Below are 20290 nucleotides of genomic sequence, written 5' to 3' on the forward strand. Positions count from 1 at the left end.
ACTGGCAATGTAGAATAACCTACAGGAAACATTATCTATCTCGAAGAATACACTGAGTCAGGGATGCTGTATGTTAGCTCAGAGTGTAATATTAAAAGGAACTACTGTCTCCCATGATAGCTGCTTACAGAATAAATCTATTGCCAGTTACTGTAGTTATGCAATGTAACCTCCAAAACAATTGCCACCATCATCTCCAAACAATAGTTTGTGGATTTTATATCTTCTCTTTGATGGTTCATATGGCCATTCTCTCAAAATGTGAATTGCATCTCCACTAGAGATGGCTGTCTAAAGCAAGAAATCATCCTGCTTCTTTCTGCTTACCTTATGTTGGTGTATGGTTTATGGCACATGCACTTGACTGCTCTCAAACTTCAATATATCCTGTATATTTCTGTCCCTTGCAATATAAGCCTGAACTGAAACAGTGATAAGGTGATGCAGGTGATACAGGCCATATGGATCTCACACCTTAGACAGTTTTCTTTAGACATACAGTCTTTGTTTGAGTAGCACATACTTTTGCCCTTGCAACCATGCCATTCCATAATTAGTGACTGCTTATATTTAGGAGATTTTAAAAATTCACATGAGATAGTTGTGTTTAAGTAGATAAAAAAATGGTAGGAAGAAGGAAGAAGGGATAAGACATCTTCCTGTGTTCTCACAGGGCAAGGATGAGTGGGCTGAGGTTACAGGAAAGGAGATTTGGGTAGATCTCCTGAAAATCTTTCAAAGGAGAAGGGTAATCAAGCACTGGGATAGTTGCCTGGAGAAGTGGTCAGGTCTGTAGTGAGGGGGTTTAAAAACTCACAGAATGCATGTCATAAGCATGACCAAAGTTGAGTGGATCTTGCCTCTGGACTGAAGGGTGGAATCTGTTTTCAGTGATTCCCAAGAACCAAGGGAAAAAGAGCAGGTTTTGCACCAGGTACTACTGTTCTGCCTGAACTTACCTCTCCTAGTCCAAGATGGACTGTGGCATTAGAGGTCTATAATCCCCCCTAACAGTGCTGTATTGGTGGCAGTGCACTAATTTGGAAACACAACATAATTGCAAGGGAATGTCAATGACCTTATTTCAGAGTTAAGTGGAAAGAATTATGGTCCAGAGAGGAGTAAGCTTTTGGCAAACAACAACAACTAAATTTAAGCAAAGCAGAAGAGAATAAACCAGGGGGCAAATGCCCTTCTGACGCTGTTTAAACTGTAATGCTATTCTCTTTCAACATTGCTTTCCAGTTGAACCTTAAGGAGTTGTGAGCAGAAATTTTAGGATCTCACTCCCAAATAAATAACAGCTCTGGAAAGTAGGTAGATTTACAGGGTGGTGATGAGCAACTGCAGAGACTTTGGCACTCCAGTAACACTGGTGCATATAGAGTGTCCTCCAAGATCAGACAGTGTGGTTCACAACTCTTCCATCCTCCACTCACTGTAAGGTTCCTTTAAAAAGTGATCAGCCTCCATCCTGAATGGTATGCTGTAATGGACAGGTGGAGGGGATTACAGAGAACTGGTCTTGCAGCTTTTCTCCCAGTAGATGTTGCCATCAAGGCATCTCTGGGGAAACAAAGAGAGAAGGAGGTAGTTCTCTTGTCTTGCTATCATCACCTATTTCACTGTGAAATACTGAAGAAGTGGTTCTAGTGCCTTTGCTAAGAATGCATTGGGGTTGAACACTGATAATCACACATGGCCCATCTGTCTGGTGGGAAAGCCTTCCAGCAGCCCAAATGCAGCATTGCCATCCTGTGAGCATGGACCTTTGAATGTGATTATTGGCTTTCAGTTGTGCTACAGTACTGCTAAGCAATCCACGTTGTAGATGAAATTAGTATGTGCAGGTAAGAATGGAAAACCAAGCAAGGAAAAGTATGTTTTCAGATGCTTTCCACCCAAATTGAAGGTTCCTTGAGAGTCATGGTTGGACTGTCAGTTGAGGAAACTGAGGGAGTATGACCATGCATGTGTTTATTTTCAAAACAGCCATCCTTATTTTAGGTGTTGTTTCCCATGTGAAACAAGAGAAGTGTTCTCTTCCCTGCTGCACACAGCTCCGGCAGATTGATGTGGTGTGCCCAGGAAGAAAAAAAAAATGCCTGTCAAAACATTATTTCCCATATCTTTGAGGGAAACAAGCCATATTATTTTTCCCTTGATTCTTAATGCTGAAAGCTCTGCCTTTACTCTTAAAATAGATGACTGTGTTTGATGAAGGTTTTTGAACTGCCTAAATGGTCAGGTGTCAGAGATCTATAGGCAGGTGGTGTTTGTTTAGTAAATGATGTCCCTGTTATTGTAGCAAAAGACAGGCCTCAGTGGGCTGTAAGTGCACTCTGTTCCCATGCATCATACCTCTGTCTAAAAGGTACATTTCAGACCTTTGGTTGTTTGCTCTCCAGTTTCTTTCTTTTTCATTACATTTCTCCCTCTCTCTCTGCCACCAGGTTATTACACTGAAACAAGACCAAACCAAGTAATTCATGTAATAACCCTTTCAGAAGGAAGCAAAATTTGCCATATAGAAGAGTTGTCATCGCAGTCTGTACTGTTGTCATTTGCGAACTATCAGTGCTCCCGTTTTACTCGAATAAAGTGACAAAGACAACAATGCCCATCCATTTAGTGGATACCACTACTGCAAAATGATTCTATCTGCATCAGAAATTGTGAAGTGAAAACGGTAGACCTTAACCTGTTTTCCAAAGTTGATTGCACATCTGCATTGTGGAGGGTTAGAAAGGGAGCAGTGCTGGTTAGAGAGTGCATGGAACTTTTGTAGTCAGCTGGGTAGCCAGGAGAGAACTTAAGCAGCTGGACTATTTCTTGTCTGTCTGTCTTCATTTTACTCCTATGATGGTTGTTCTTGTAGATATAGAGGAATACTAGGTGATTTACAGAATCAGTAGAGATCCCAAAGCTCACCAGATACTCCTTTGGATTTCTAAAGCTGTAGAGTTATAGTAGCTTTGGGAATCATTTTTGTAGAACTGTATTTCCTATGCAAAAGTTCATGTTCTTTTGCATTTCACATATACTGATATTACAAAAATAGCCTATCTTGTGGTATTTTGCCTGTTTCATTTCTGGTTCAGTTTGAGACTGGTGTAGAAGTTGGAGTTTGGAGCAAGACTTGGAAAATCACAAGCTGGACTTTGGCAGTAAGCGGAATCTAACATTTCCTTGTCTTGGATACTGCATGGTCATGATTCTCTCATGTCAGTGGATTGTGTCCTCTCTTTTGCCTTGCCCGTAACCCATAGGTGCCAGTCTGCTTGGCTGGAAGTGCCAGTGTAGTGTAATTGGGAATAGAAAGTGCTCTGAACACGCCTAACATATACGTTGTGCTCAGTGATACCTAGGAGTCAAATCCATCCCAGATTTGAAAGCATCTTAATCCAGGAGGAGAATGTATTTGAAGGAGAAAGGAAAATGTAAACACTTTGAACCTTAGAGAGATCCATAGGCTCATCAAACTCTGAGCCCAAGCTTTCCAAGTAAGAACAAGCTCTGCCCTTAACTCTTCATGCAGGAAATCTGAACATCTAATATTTCACTTCTGGTGAACAACTGTCAGAAAGCCCAGGAATACAGAGGCTTGAACTGTCCTCCAGTTAACATCTCAAAGTCTCCAAATCTGTAGGAGGGTATTAAATGTCCCATAGGATCTGGGCACACCCTGTGGTCAGGGTTGTATTTGACTATGATTTAACAAATGCACTTATGAGATAAAAATCGTCTTCAGATTCAGAATCAGGTCGAGCTGCTGGAGAATCACCTGTTAGACAGTTAAATTTACAGTCCTCACCAAAAGGTCACAGGGACATGAACAGGATGGCATTGCAGGTTTTCTGAGACTTTCCTGAAGGTACAGAGTCATTTGTTCAGTATGAAGGAGAATCACAACTTCCTTTTAATACTATTTTTTCTTCTTCAAGCATATCTGGCAGAATTAGAACTGCAGTAAAACTGTCCTGATAATGATGCAAATGTGTGAAATTGCAGATCTCCTTCAACAACCTTTTGCTCTTAGTTGTTTCTTAAAGGCTGTCAAGCTGTTGATTTTAACCCCCCCCCCCTTCCCCTGAAGCAACATTTTATTGAAAAAAAAAGAGATATTTTCTCACTTTTTCCTGGCTTGACTTTCCATTCTCTTCATTGGTACTCTGAAGATGAATCTTTGAGGGAACCGAATAATTGGAATCTTCAGGGTACGAATTGTTCATTTTCCACTAAGTATGAAACCCATCATGACGAACTGAGTACAGTGGGATGCACTTAGCAGGTGTATGAAAATAAAAGGACACTGATTGAAAGGAGAGGGGAAAAAAATCATGAAAGTGACATTTTCTCAACTCGTCCAAAATATACAAAACTATTTTAACTGCTTTCATTGCAGATACCATGCAAAGAGACCCAATTAATTTTATCTTCATGCTGCTATATAATCTGTGTAATTCTTTTGGTCACCAGAATGTCTGAGGTACATTATATTTTTCATACAGACTTTACTCCTCTGAAAAAAAATCACATTTAATCTTTTTTTCTCCTTATCTGTTGATTGATCTGTCTGTGAACAGCTCTAAATCTTAGCAGGAAAAAAAGTGTAAGTAATAACATAAATTCCTGAATAAATTCTGGAAGAAAATTAAAGAGATAGCATGTTCACAGAAGACAGAGTTTGACGTTTAAATAGAGGATCACATACTATGTGAATGTGATTGTGTTTAAAGATATAATGTCTTCTAACTTGGTATATTGAAGAGATGAAGTGCTTCTGCAAGAGTTCACAGTAGCCTTACAATTCGCATGAGAGTAAAATGGAGGGAACATTAAGAATAGCAAATGAAGCCCTAATGCCTTGTGTAGCTACATGGAGCCAAATCCATTTCTATGATTCCTTCAGACAGACTCACTTTTGGTTTCCACTGCTGGAAACCAGCAAAGTTTTGTGAATTGGCAAAGAAGGGGATTTGTTCAAGACTCTCAAAGAAAAGTGCTCATTCAGTTGAGTACCGGGCAGAGGCAGATAGTTCAGGACAGGAAGTTCAAGTTGCCCTCTGGTTTTAGGCCAGGTACCTTGTTTCATTTGCAAGGTTAGAGCCAGATTAAGTCCTTGCATTTTCATCACTAGTCTTCACTTCAGCATGTAGCAAATATTACAGGCTGCTCAGTATGCCTGAGCTGAATGTTTTATCTACAAGGATGTTGGAGAGGGAGAATGACACAGTATGCTGGAATTTGGTTATGGCAACAGTATAATTGACAGGTTAGCAAGCAGGTACTTGCTGATTTGTTCTCCAGAAATGTCGAAGAGGGAGGATGAATGGGTAGATTGATTTCAAAATCAAACAAAAAAATGCCTCATTTTCTGTTTTTCTTGTCAGCTCAGAAATGAAGAACATTTTTCTCCAGTTTACAAGTCTCTGGTGCAGTTTCAGGTAATCTTGTGCTGAATTCAGCTCTGTATAAGGCTCTGGGCAAATCTGTGTAAGTGTGTAACTTCATGCACGTATTACAGAGAGATCAGGAAATTGCATACGGTTCTTTTTTGGCCTCTTTTTCACAGCGAGACACAGCCAAATATAGCCAAATTTGCAGGGAACTCCAAATACAACTTTTGTATGTGCGCCTAGGTTATTGCCTAATCCCCAAAGTCCCAACATTTGACTATTCTTGTAACATTCACTGAATTGAGCCTGCTGAATCTACCAACCAAGTTGCGATCAGCTTACCTTTTGAACAATGCCTAAGAATACCTGTGGCCATTTGGCAAGCAGTAGGTGGGAGAACCATCTGGATCTGCATCTAGAGGTGGAAAAAGTAAATGGCTGTGGAAGAGGGGAAAGCACTGCAACTTTCAATGACTACAGATTTTAATGGCTCCTTTAAAATGAGATGAGAACTGAAAGGGAGCTGAGACCTGGTCTGAAGCACCATTTGTTCTCCAGTTTGCTGCTCAGATAGCCCCGCTGCTCCCTGCCCCTTTCTCCCAGCAGATCACAGAACTAAAGGCTGGCTTGCCTTGCGGGCTTGTTTTTGAAGATAGCAGCATCCTCTCCAGGCTGGCCTGATGTCAACCACATAATAAGTGTGTATTTGTTACAACGTGAGTGGGAAGCCTGTTGGAATATAGGACAGAGAGTCTGCCCTATATTACATGAGTGGTTTTGTTTTTTGTCATTTAGCAAATGCTCATATATCAAGCTGCTATTTCTGCCTGTATGCCTGCTAGGATTAAAAAGAAAAACACCTTTAAAGGTATAAACAGACTTAAAACCCCAAAGGATTTAAAGATGGACATAAAGCATATGCAAGTTTTTAGAAAGATAAGTAGTTCTCTCCATCCTTATTGTGTTTTTACTGATTCCAGAAAACAAGTTAGGGATTTAAAAATGCTTCCTGTATTCTTCTCTGTGTATTCATCTTTGCACGGTTTGCATATTTCAGGGGGGCTTATATTGAAATACTGGATTTGGATAGTGTTGCTTTTCCTCATATTAAGTATTTTTTTGGCAGTGATTGTACTTAACCTATAATACCTAAACTAACACACAGAATGAGTGTCATTGCCCTCATTCTCTTCTCTTTATCAGTCAAAGGGTCACTGTGAAGTTAAAATAACTATATTGGTCTGAAGTTGTCATCAGAGGCTTATGCCTGCTAAAAGTTCTTTTGTGTGTTTCTTTTTAATATATGCAAAGTTTTTAGATATTTGCCTACAATAGACACACACACAACTACTTGAAGAATTATACCTACTTTTTGTGTCCTCTATTGACCTTAGTTATGATATAGCTATAAAAGAAAAAGCTAGGTTTGTTCCTCTTTGAGCCTATGACTTTGATCATAGGATAGTGCATTGTAACTTAACTTTATTTCAGAGGTTCTAACGAGAACAAAAGTAAGGGAAATTGAGAACAGCAGGAAGGGCCTTTCTATTCAGAGGTAGATTACTTTATCATTAATCCTTTTGCCTTCCTTGCCCCTGGTGCGGTATGTACATGAACACATCCATATGTACACAGCTACTTGTACAGTTTCTTTCTCTTGCCCTCCCTCAGAGCCAGAAGCATAAATCTTGTTTCTCTAATAAAGGCATTTAAAGCACAAAGTTATGAAAATATTCTCTATATTTCTGTGTTGGGTATGTCACTGGCAGTAAGAAGCATTTATCTTCCCTGTCACTTGTTTCCTTGCTGAAGTCTCTAGGGACAGTAACATTTGGTTTTCTTGAGAATTTCAATAAAGAACAGGCAAATAATGTCTTTCTCTACTAGGCTTTCCCCAGCTTAGTTCTACTGAGGGTGTCTTGCAGAAACGATTACACCGTATCACTGCCTGAGTTTTGGTGGACATCGTTATTGCAGCATTTGTCCCCTTCCTGACAAATTGCATTATTCCTGTGGATGCAGACCATTAGTGGCCAGGGAAGCAAGGAGGAAATCGTGACTCACCCCTAGGCACAGGCAGCCCCAAGAGAGGACAAGCACAAGAAGGCAAAAAAGGAACCCATTTGGGTGCCTGTACATCTGAGCTGCCAGCTAGGTAGAGCTCAGTGTACCCCCTGCCCCCTTCCCTGACTGGGGCTTGCTTTTATATTAGCTTTTCAGTGCTGCACCCACCTGCCCTCCCTACATCTCCTCCCACCAGGGAGGGGGCCTTTTACATGTGCTTTTCTCTCTTTCCAAGGCATTTGGCAATAGGCAGTCACTTAAACACGAGCAGCACCTAGAAACCATGCCATTTAAGGAAATACCTCTTTTTTCTTTGCCTTCTGTGTGGGTTTTGGTGTTCTTGTTTGTTTGGTGGTTGGGGTTTTTTTTCTTGCCTTTTGGGGGGTTAGTTTCAGGCTTAGGCCTTGCTGGCAGCATACCCAGGAAGGAAAGCTAATGTCGTGGTCTAGCTGAAGTTTTGAGGGTTTCATAGCAGAAAATGGACTGAGATTTTCAGCTTCATGTCAGGCATTGCACAGGAAACAGTTGGGCCCTCTCTGTGTGGAGCATCACTGAGGCCACAGGAGCAAACACATCCTTGAACTGTTTGTTACGTTAAAAGGAGCTATGGAGGGTGTCCTCTCTTTGAGGCACTAACAGGAGGGGGACAGGAAAGTATTAAGAGATCAATAATTCAAGCCTTATCTTGACTTGAAATTCTTCCCCTGATCAGTTCCTGATCCCAAACATCCAGCTGCAAAATTCCTGAAGAGGCCAGTTTACAGTTCTCACCTAATCTTTAGGTAACCAGTCCATATCCCAGGGGTGATGTGGGTATCCAGATCTCTTGCTTAAGCCTTCTGAATTCATGGGGTTTTTCTCTAATACGAATGTTCCCAATTCACTTTTTGAGAGAAGTGATGATGAATTATATATTTCCTACTATATAGATATTTCTGTTAATCTAAATAGCCTGCTAGGGGAGGAATGGAAGAGAATCATTGTGCTTTGAGAGGTAAACATGAAAGTCTCCGGTCTTTTTTCAGACTCCTTTAAAAACACTGAAGGCTGGCATTTTATCGCTTGCAAAGGCCTTTCTGTTTGCTTTCTTTCCTCAGAAACATTCACCCCAGAAACAGCATGTACATGGTACCCCCTTCATGTCTGTCACCTTCATATGGCGCTGCACCTTGGTGAAAATACACTTTTGGTGTGTTAGACTGATTTAACTTATTCTGCACTTCAGTTTAGCATCTGGACTTGTAAGCACAGCTGTATTGATAATTGTTACGACTGGAAAACAGATGCTTCGGTCTCTCAGTGAAGCAGGTAATTTGTTTGATGTTCTTGCTTCCTAAGAGTTTTTAGATTGTCTTGGTATTTGCAATATTGGCATTTGCTGTGGACAAAACGCGTATGCTATACGCACCAATCTGCTGCAGATTTTGCTGCTAGCATTTATATGGAGTCTAGGTGGAAGCACCCGAATCAAAGTGGTTAAAGAGTTAATGCATAGCAAGATTTGTTCCTTAAGTTCTCCTTCTGCCTTTGCTGCAGACAGTGTGTTATTTAGTACAGGTGCTTCGCTGGGAATCTCAGTACCTTCCTGTAATGATCACTGCAGATAATCAGCTTCTGTCTGCAACAGAAAAATTACTGCAATTGGATAATGTAGTTTATCTCCACTGGGACCCCAGATGAGGTGCGTTAGCATAACTGCACAGCCAGCTGACACAACAGTTTTAAGCACCATCTTGAACCATGAGATCAGCGAGATACTGTGGTGCTTGGTAGGGCAGTGGTTGTCAGCCATCTGCTGAGGCTACGGTCCTCACTGCTATTAATGGTACAGGCACTGAATTCCTAAAGTATTTTCAGAGATCGTAGCCATGGCTAGCAACCCTGCATTCCTGGTTGTCTTCATTTACCTGTGAAAATATTCTGCTCGCAGGAGGAGTGCTGGCTTCAGTGGCAGTGCTCTGTTCTCCTGCACTGTTTTGCTAAAGACTACGTGAACCTTTAATTTGCTTTGGTGATTACTTAGAAGGTTTAACTGGGTGCAGCTAAGTTTTAGAAGCACCAATCATGTCTGAGGTTTGGGGGTGCAACTTGACGGCTTCCCAGATCTTCATTAGAATAAGACCTGAGTACATGGGAGCAGAGCCCCCAGGTGTGCTGCAAGAGCTGTAAACCAGCAGTAAATACTACATCCTCATGGAACCTCCTGCCCATTCAGAGATTGGGCAGCCCTGAGCTGCCAGTGCACAGAAGCCACATTGCAGAGGAGAATAAAACGGATCAGATGGGGCCAATTTATGAGACAAAACAGATCTATGTTTTTCACAGGGGTTTTTTGTTTGTTTCTTTTATTTTGGATTATTCCTTTTTTTTTGCTTTTGAGCAAGCACCAAGTCTTGTGCTTCTGAGAGCTGGGTTTGAAGTGCTTTTTGCTGCATAGATGTTCATACAGCACTTATAAGTTAAAGCCTTATCCTAATAGACACTATAAGGGGTATATATTGTTCCTTATTTCACTGGTTCAGCTGAATACAAAATAAAATAATAGAAACAGCAGCTATGGTGAACTTTTAAAGTTCTTTTTCTTTTGCATAAGGTTGGTTAATTTGTGCATCTTGTTGGTCTGATGAACTTCAGTGGGGCTGTTTGTGGGAATAAATGGGCTAGCTTTTAATCCCTCAGGTTTTCCTAATAATATCATTATGTCATTTAAAGCATGAGCAGCATTTGTCTTGATGACCTTTATCTATTTGAGAGAAAAGTTAGATAAGAGTTGAAAATGAATTCAACCTAGCAATCATATTAAGATGTCTACAAATAAGAGGTACACAACAGAGTTGTTCTGAAGGATTCATTTTAGTCCTTCATTGCAGTCTTCCCTCCCAGAAATCCACTTCTTGGCTTGGGGCACTAATTACCACCTTTATAAAGAACCCTGTCCTCAAAAAGCCTGTGCATATGTCTGTGTCTCCTGGCATCACAAGTGTCACTGAATGGGAAACGAATTGAATTACAAAGACCTAAAGATCTGTTGAATTTTAGCCTTGAGTAAGAAATAATAGCTGCCTAGTTCAGGGTGAGTTGTAAGGGTTTGATAGGGAAATGAAAAATCCCTATTAGTGCTAAAGTACTATTGTAATTAGGTCATGATCCAGTGTGATCACCCCTAAGGATAGGGGGGTGATCTTTATACCAGAAGGACATGTGTGAACATGTGTGAGCCTGAAGCTGTACTAGCTTCAGAGTTGTTTTTAAAAAATTATTCTTCTCTCCTGCCTTTTGAAGGGTCTCCTGAGTCTGTCTGGAGCTAGTACCTCAATGAAGACCATTTTCATTGTCTAATTCAGATTTAATATAACATATGGTGACAGTGGTGGGGGTGCATCACATTCTGTGAATTAAATTCCAGAGAGAGAAAGAATTCAGCTGGTTTTGAACTTAAAGATTTCTTCCACTGAGTCCTATTTATTGTGCTCAGTGGTAACAGAGGAAAAAAAAACAAAAACACCAAAGAAATCCAAAAATCAAATGAAACTTAACACCAACAACTGACTTTCTGCTTTTATCTGCTAAATACATCCAGAAAACTTCCTTTCTAGTAATTTTCTTTTTAATGGGTAAATCTTGCTGCTTCAAACATGGTATTCAACATACTATATAGAGCAAAACCGGAGTATTTTCCCCCAAGTTATTAACTCTTGCCAACTTAGTGGATGCATGAGTTCTGAGAGAGAACATCTCAAATTACGTTAGATATCTACACTTAGGCAACTGATTTAAGCCCTTCATATGGTGATGACCTTATTATTAATTCATACTACCTAATAAAATATGCATAAGCAATTCATACTGTAAAGAAAATTGACATTCTTATTGTCTAGTGTTAGTAGAAAGACCTGGTACTAAAAAGACTTCAAGATTTCCTTATATGTGTTCACATATATGCAGGACATATAAAAATACTTTTAACTTCTTAGTGCATTGGGTGTATTGGGTAATGCAAAAGAAGCAAAGTTGTATGTAAGATATACGATTGACCTCAGCCTTGAAAGAAGAGCTTTCAAGGCTGTTAAAGATGGAAATTCATCTTAAGTTCTCTTTGTACAATTATGGTACAAAGTAAAATTTATTGGCAGGTAAATTTAAAATGAGTGCTCATCAGAGGCTATGAGAATTGGGAAGATCTCTATGGTCAATGGGAAATAACAAGCTAATGCTGAAGCATATCAGGAGCAGGAAGCCACAGAAATCAGCAGGTCCCTTAAGATATTAGGCAGTAATCACAGAAGATAAGAATGTCACAGATCGTTTCTAAGATTGTATTTTCCTTGGTCTTTGCTACTGAGAATGATGAATCAGTTTGGAGGGGGGGAATTCCTGAGAGTAAAAGTGCTGTGCTCCCTTTGGCAGATGTTTCAAGAAAATTTCTCTCTATATATATCTCTCTCTAGATATATATGTATTTCTGTGTGTGTGTGTGTGTGTGTGTGTTCAAAGTGGAAGAACTCAGGAAATTAAATGTCAGTAAATCACTGGGATCAGGTGGCATTCTTCTGAGATTACCAAAAAATGCAGTAACAGAATTACTATCAAACTGTGTGTAGATTATCACTGAAAACAACCTCATCCATTAAATGTGAGCAGTTGTCAATTGAAAAGACTTTTTAAGAGACAAGAATAGCGGCAGGAATTACATTGTGGCCAGTGAATTTAATCTCCATAGTAAAAAAAATAGATGTATAATGTTTTAATAAACTACCATTACTTTTGATGTCCTACAATCTTTGACTGTCTTAAAAAAATATTTAAAACAATGCAGAAAACCCCTGTGTTAATAGGACGTAGATATGACTTCTCCCCCCCCCACCCCCAAACGTCTTGTTATGAAGTTCTTTTTTCGAAGTCTGCTACTGAAATTTGTTAACCAGAGGGTGAAGGCAAAGTTAGATCTGTACAGGGATTAAGAGAGGGAATTAGATTACCTGGATTACAGATGAGGAGAAAGAACGCAAGGACTGATACCTATGCCTCAGCTCAGAAGGATGTTATCAGTATGTAGCCACAGGTTTCAAACCTAGAGTGGGTTTTTAAACACATTTAGAATAGGAGGGGGAGGAATGAGGTGACTGCTGGCACAAAGGGAACTCATTTGTGCAGCCACACAGTGCACTGAAAGCTAGAAACTCAGGCAATGTAATTCAAGATGGGCAGGTGCAATGGAATATATACTGGAATGAGAAACTTGGCAAGCACTTAGACAAGTTTTGGATTAACCCGAGCCACCCCTGGAGGAGATAAAGGGATGGGAGATAAAATCCTGTCCCTTCTCCATCAAAGCACACCCACATCCTTGTAGAATAAATTCAGCCCTGTGGCTGGAGGGGAGGGAGGCAAGCGTCCTATGTCATGGGGGTGTCTGAGGTGAGTGCCTGCTCAAAGTAGCACCAGATGATCAGTGCCTGCCTTTTTGTTGCCCCAAACATAACAGTACCCCTGGCTCTGTGTCTCCTAGTGCATTTATGCAACATGTCCCTTAGCTTTGTGCAGGCATCCAGGCAGCCTCCCTTCCCCATCCCTGTGCAAATGTGTAACGAGCATAATTAACCTTACAGAGTCAAGTGGCACTGAATAAAGATGACTAAAGATACTCGTGTGGCAGAGAAAGACAATGAGTTGAATACGGAAATGTTGCACTCTGTTAAGGAGGAGATAATATTGTCTATTATACTTTTGCACCTTTATTAATGGATTCACTGTCAGTCATTTTACTCTGACAAAAAAAAAAAAAAAGAGGAAAGGATAGCAGAGAAAAGAGTGAGTGAAGGCTCACCAAAAATTAGAGGAGTGGTAGACAGAAGTGAGAAAAGAGATACGGCAGTGAAGGTTCGAAGCAGTGCTGGGAAATCAATTTGTCTCCCTTCCTATGCACAGGCTGTAACTAATGATTTGGAGAACGTTTCTGAAGGAGGCACTTTCTGCAGACCCCAAACTAATTGATGCATTTCACTTCAAAGTCTAGGTAGGGGAAAAGTTTAGTTTATCTGCTTTACGCAGGGTAGCAATAAAGTCCTACTCATACTCCTTTCACAACCAGCAAGAAGCCTGAATCATTCACATTCTCAAGCCCAGCTTTGCAAAGAAAACATCTAGAGACTGTTTTTTAAAAGCAGACTGAGATCTGGGGATTTTTCACAAAAGATTTATAGGCATCTCTTCCAAATTCTCAGCATTCAGCTGAATAGGAAGTCTGCCTTTTAGGAGTTGGATTGATAATTCAGTGCAGTGGGGATAAACTATTAGCTTCTGATCATTGCTAAGAATTTTCCATCAGAGCATCCTAAAGGAGTGGGAAGGAAGGCTTCTGTGCCTGATGTTACAATGCTCATCTCTAAAAACAAGTATCTTGCTGTTTGGAGTTTCAAAAGAGGTTGTGTTTTATTTTGCAGTGTTCAGAGAATTTGAGCAGTCAGCAGAACAAGACTTTCTTCTGCTGTGATGTTTTTTCTAACTAGACAAAAGCCAGCTTTCCCTCAGAAGGAAAACTTGCCTTCCCAACTCCCTCATTTCCTCACAGAGTGTGCTGTTGGCAAAATGAGGACTCGCTTCTGAAATCATTGCTACCAATTATACAATAATGATAATTCTGTTGAGAAAGAGTAGACCAAACTTTATCTCATTAAGACAAAGTCCAGAGTCTCTATTGATGTGTGTTTTAAAACCTGTGCAGTAAAGTCTTCCAGATACATATAATTGGCAAAAGATAAGTATAAAAGAGTAATAGTTCTGCTCTTTTATTTTAAGTTAACAACTGTGGTGTTATTGTCTTGCCTCCAGGTAGAGATCTGAGCAAAAGCATGGATTGCATGACATGCCAAAAAGACTTCATAGGCCTAAGTTGCAGGAACAAAACGAAAGGACTCTGTGATGGATTGGAGATGTTATGAAGGCTCTTTAAGAGAGCATAATGTTGGAAAGAAATCAAGATGCCAGAAATGTGAGAAATCATGTCAAATTGTTGGCTTCCTTAATTCCAGGGCTAATGGGGAGATAAATGTTCTTTCAGGTCCTCAGCAGGGGGGCATTTCTGTCCATGAGCAAGGGCAGGAAAGACCACCTCCCAGTTAGCCAGGCTGTCTGAAGTCCTGGGTGGGAGATGTTGATGATGGACACAGACCCTTTTGTTTCAGTTTACAGATACTCAGTAGTACAAATTCCTCTCCTGCCCCTTGGGAGTGAGTTTGCAGGTAATGGAGAGTAGGATTTTACATAGGAAGAGGGGGAAAAAAGCTGCATTTAGACAATTCTCATTGGAAAATTGTAGCCCAAGGCTGTAATAAAGAGGCCTGTTTCATGAAACTGAAACAGGCTTGGACACACTGAATTATGGAGTAAGGGGAGCCCAGACGATTAATAGGAAAATTGCTTTTAAATATAAAGGAGAGTTTAGGATAATGTTTTTGATAATAATCTTTTTGTAATAGCACAATAAAGTGATCCATACTCCTTGCCTTCCACAGAAGAACTCATTTAAATGTCCTCTATTCCCTCAAGACCAGGCTTTTAAGTATTCGATGTACACCGTTATATCAGTCATTATTTCCTGAGCACATTGACAAAGTTAGATTCTCATTTATCCTAAGTGCTGTATTTAGCTGGGGGCTGTCCCAGCTCTATATTGCACTGGCATGACCGTGGCTGTAATGCAAAATGATACGTGAGGTGTGAATGGTGTTGCCCTAGAAGTTTCTGCCTCCCTTGGCAGGATGCGTTGGAGGAGCCCGGTGCTGTGTGCTGGTGGGATGCAAGGCAGCACCTACTGCAGGGTAGGTGATGCTCTTGGCAGGAACAGGAGGAAAAAGCTTGTTATGAGGGGTCTGTAAGGCAAACACTGGCAGACTTGTTTCAGTCTCTCTTGTTTTGAGTAATCCAGTAAGGCTTTTAAATGCGTCTCTTGGAAATTATACACTGGAAGATTGCACGGCGCCACAGCATGGAATTGCTCCCTTATCTGTTGATGTTGGCTTCACAAAAGAGCATGGCAGAAACTACGGCCCCAATCTGTCTCCCAGTGGAGGGCCGCTAGCAACCCAATCTCATGTCTGTGTTGCTTTATAGGGCATTGATTTTCTTTCTCAGGAGTGGATAAAGCTCTCACTAAAATCAAGGACAAAATCCCTATTGATACCAGTGGAAGTAGAATCCAGCTTTTATGATTTAAGTGGTGTGTATAAGGAGAGGTCTCTGTCCCAGAGAAGAAAACCTCTAACTTTTTAAAGCTTGGTTGCATTCCTCTTACAGGCCATCTGAAACAGGTATTATAAGCATCCCATCTCCCTTAAGTGCTTTCTGGGGGAAGCGCCAAGTGCACCAAAGCTTCATGTTATTTCTCTTGCCTCTTGAATAAAAGGGCTGATCCTGGTATTTGTGGCTGCAGTAAAAAAGCAGCTCTCTTTAATGCCTGGGGGAAGCCTGGTTGTTGCCCAAAATGCCACAATTCCCTTCTGGCTGGCGCAGTGCCCTCCACAAGCTGGAAATCTGGGCACAACTTAATGCTCTTGCCCCCTATCTGGCTATGTCATTGCTGGCAGTGAGGGAAAAGTGATGCATCTTTGTTATACCATCAGGATGCGCTCTTCTAGGTATAGGGTTAATTGGCTTTTTAGGGCAGTGGGAGAGAAAGGAGGGGAAGTGTGACAGCTGTTTCATTAGATGGGATGTTGAATAAAACAGTTAAGAGACAGCACCTCCCAGAGTTAACCTTTTCTGCCTGCATTTCAAAGCTCAGTCATGAGGTTAGGTTTGAAAAGGCTGATGGGGTGAGGAAGGGGAGGTTAATGTATTTTATTAGAGTCAGCTAAGGAAAAAAAAATAAGCTTTTATTCCACAATGACCTGAATTATTCTCTCTTACTGTAAATGAAATGACAGCTCACCTGAGAGAAGAGAGGGGATTTAAAACCAAATACTGGTTCATAAAATCCATTGCCTCAAGATAAATAAGTTTAGAAGAACGTCTAATGCTAGGCCAGCTTCACTGCATGTAAAAGTGTTATAGCTGAAAGCCATTAAGTCAATTAATACTGTACAATACATCAGAGCTAGTTCATGCTGACAGAAGGTCAGCTCAAGGGAACAATGACCTGATCCAGCTGATGTACTTGGCTAAGACATTGCATCCCATACCCAGCAGTAGAGAGCAGGATGTGGATTCTAGTTGAGCAGTCCAAGTCTTTGTGGCTTGCTGTTGTCTACTGCATAGACATTTTCATCCTGCTCCTGTTGTTTACTTTCTGCACATTTTCTAGCTTCTAAGCTGGTGTAAATGTCTCTTTGGCAGAAATTGGCATGACCACTGCCTTATCCAGAGGTGTCCTTAGGGCTTGTCTTCCGAGCTGGGGAGCCAAACTGCTCTGGGTTTTGTTTTCCCATATACCACCAGGCACTGCTGTCTTTCACACTGGTGTAAATCAGAAGGAAATCCATGGCATATCAGTTTACACTAAGACGACAAAGAGACCCACTGCAGCGAGTGCATTGTACAAAATTAAGTAATATGTCAGTGTGGGTCTCCACTTGGCCTTGTCAAAGGGCAGGCAGAGAGACATGCAGCAGGGAGGTGGCGGGGGGATGGCAGGCTCAGTTTGAATGTTTGCCCTTTGTATTAATTCTGGTTGACCTACTTCAGCAATGATTGAAGAATTTTTTATTCAGTTTGCCCTGATATATCCCCTGGTGAGCGTGCGCTTGTTATTTTTTAATGAAACCATTTTCACAGCCTGTTGTTTTAGGTGTTGCAAGTGGAGGAGAGCGAGGTTATTTTTTGGTTCGTATTCTATTTCTTGTTTCTTCAGGGTTGCCAGTGCCGTGCGGTTGCTTTTAACTGTGTGTGCACAGTGCACTCCCCGTTCCTCACTCTTGGCTCAGCAGGATTGTTTTCACAGCAGATAAAAGTAATGTAAAATATAACCATTGATTAAGAAAAAAATATTTCTTACAGGAGACATAACTGAATATTTCTGTCTTTTCCTGTGAGTCATATGCGAGCAGACTTGAGGAGCATCTTACTCTGGCTTTAAACTTCTGTGGAGCATTGTCATCTGAGCCTTTAGACGCAGTATGTATGTATGACGGATACACTGAACTAACTGTGAGAAACAGCTATTAATTTACACTCTGTCCTTAGCTCAGACATGGAGGACTTAAGGTACTGGATGAGACTGTTGTTTCATCTTGTCTTCTGTCCTGAGGAAAGTGCAATTATCTCTCATCTCCCATCACAGCACATTCATGTACATTCCTCCGCTGAGGCTGTTTCACTGCAAATGTGGTACCAAGTGGTGAGATCCTGAGTCTCCATATATTTGGGCACTTAATTTCACAGAATTACACTTACTGTCCACTACTCTGGACAATGAAAACGATTCCAGAGATGACTACTGGCTTAATGATTGCACAGATGCAGGGCTGATTGCCTTTTCAAGGTGTTGCTTTGTCTCTTGATAGTAGTTGTAGTAAACAACGACTTTTGATTTTGGTTGGCAATCAACATCCACTACATTTTTATTGCATTAGAAGATAACAGGTTTAGTTTTGCTAAGTAAGTCAAAGGAGGTTTCCTTGTATCTTTTGATGTACCATTCCTTGGCTGTTTGCTGACAGTCTCTGCTTTCATTTTTCAGGGCAGGAATAAGTGGCAATGAGCATGGAGGTTAAAGGAGTTGTCTTGGCTCTTTTTGTGTTTTGGATTTCTTTTTCTGGAAAGTAATTTCAAGGTTTCTGGCTGTGAAAGGAACATGAAAAATGTTAGTTCCAAACAACTGAAAGTTACGTAAAAAGAACCTCAGTTTGTTAAATAAATGCTTCTTAGGCAACTGGCATTGGTCACGGTTTCAAGTCTTGATTATTGACTTAAAAGAAAAATTGACCAAATGCCAGTAACCTTTTTTCAACAAAGAAATAAATAATGCATCTAGAGAGGGATATTGTACTATTGTTATTTGTTGTGTCATTTCACTGTCATCAGCTACATGAATTAAGGGATGTACAAGTTGAAAGGAAAAAAAAACCCAACCTTCCTTATTCTTCCTTCTCAATAGAACTTGCCAAGAACAGGTTTCATAATGGGGCACTATTATCATAACTTTTATCTTGTTTAAATTCAAATTCTTCCTGCAAGCCTCAAGGCCTAGAGAAAAGACCTTCAGTCAGTTATCTTAAGAAAGCAGATTGCCTGTGAATCACTTCTTATAGTCTATAAAATCCTTTGTAACTTACAGAACATCTGTCCATAATAAAACATCAGAAAAGCTCTACTTTGGGTCCTTAAACTGAAATAAACACCATGTAGAAAAATACAATTATATGGAACACATTTTTAAAGGTGCAGGTGCCAACTGTAAGTGTTTTGTCTCTTTACTGCTAAAAAGTCTTAAGGTAACAGGTTTGAAAAGGATGCCAGATTAAATAATAGCCAATAAAAATCCAAGAAGAGCATCTGAGTGGTCAAAGACCATGCACCGTGGCTTCTAGAAAGAAAGTGTGACCTCTAATGAATTTGAGAGGTAGAAAGCATTTCTAAATGCAGGCTTTATTAAATCATTGACCTTCAGATTTTTAAGTTATTCTTCTTTTTGCTGTTTTTACAGAATCTTTTCAAGGTTGAGAGAGGAGCTGCTGTAACATTTCAATGTAATAGGTGCTCACTTAGCATACGTTGGCCATGAAGCGGACAAATGGAGCCTTTTCATCCCATGGCTGTTTAGAAATACAGCATTCATGATACTGATCCCACATAAATGTGTTCATAACTTACAGATATGCTTTTCTGAGATGAGATTTCCTGTAATGTCAGGTGCCACTTAAAACGATATTGATAGCTGTTTCTCTACCACCTTTGTTCCCTGAAGACCTTAAACTTACTTCAGCATCACAGACCCATCCATAATTTACTGACAGTCTGGGACACATAGTAGGATGGGATACAAAATAACCTGAAGACACTTTTTTTTTTTTTTTTTAGAGGAGAGCTTTTACTTCCTTTGGGAACAGATTTGCTCCTTCTGGTGCTCTTTTTTGGATTCTCCAGTATAGACTTCCATTTTAAACAATTTTCCTAGGTCCTCTAAGGAAACCAGCTCAGATTTTTTGTGGAGACTGAAATGATGGCTATGGTAAGCTTGCCCACCATGAGAAGATCACTTCTTGAAAAGCAAACCAGCAGTTAGCATTCAAGCTAATGTGGGCTCAGCAGAAACTCCATATAATGGTACTGCGAAAGGAAAAATTAGGCTAGTAGACTTTGGTGGTAAAACTATTCCAGCCCTCTTTTCATTTTACAATTTGAAATCTTGTACTTCTTTTCTGACACAGTGACTGGTTGTGTAATAACTTCATAGTGATTGGATTGCAGTAGGTTTGATTACCTGATGATATGATGTAGAATTTGAAGCGTGCACTGGCCTTTATATAAAACATAGGGTTACATAAACTATATTGTCTTGCTTTTGTTTCATCAAATAAGAATGATGAGAGAAAATGGTTCTTATGTCTTTTTATAAGGACTTCATGTTATATATTTACAGAGAGATAGGTTTCTTTCTTCTGCACAGTGTTAATAGATGAGGCAGGAAGACATAGTGGATATTCTAGGAATCCCTTAGTTTGCTTAGCATGCACTGAAGACTGTTGCAATGAAAAGCATAGCTTTCTGGAGAGTGGGAGTTGTGTGTCCTTAACTAGTTGAAAAAGTATGTTTAATCATACTGAAGAGCTACAGCAACTCCTCCATTCAATAAGAAACAAGATCTATTAAGGGCAGATTTCAAAACAGGT

General features: G+C 40.3%; 1 protein-coding gene across 3 annotated transcripts in view; it reads left to right on the top strand.

Moving 5' to 3' along the window:
* The window catches only part of UNC5C (unc-5 netrin receptor C), a 251183-nt gene that overhangs the window by 100881 nt on the left and 130012 nt on the right, over positions 1 to 20290 (top strand). Inside the window, exon 1 of one of the 3 annotated variants that reach the window (XM_061360949.1) lies at positions 1694 to 1850. The exons of the other annotated variants lie outside the window; for them this stretch is intronic. Within the exon in view, the coding sequence (XP_061216933.1) occupies positions 1832 to 1850 (19 nt within the window). The 5' untranslated portion in view covers positions 1694 to 1831. Of the gene's footprint in view, positions 1 to 1693; positions 1851 to 20290 lie in introns of those variants that run through there. 3 annotated transcript variants of the gene reach the window in all.

Source organism: Neopsephotus bourkii, unplaced genomic scaffold (assembly GCF_033783945.1).
Source record: "Neopsephotus bourkii isolate Nb327-2 ecotype Australia unplaced genomic scaffold, CSIRO-AGI_Nbou_v1 NB_1037, whole genome shotgun sequence".
Taxonomy (NCBI): Eukaryota; Metazoa; Chordata; class Aves; order Psittaciformes; family Psittacidae; genus Neopsephotus; species Neopsephotus bourkii.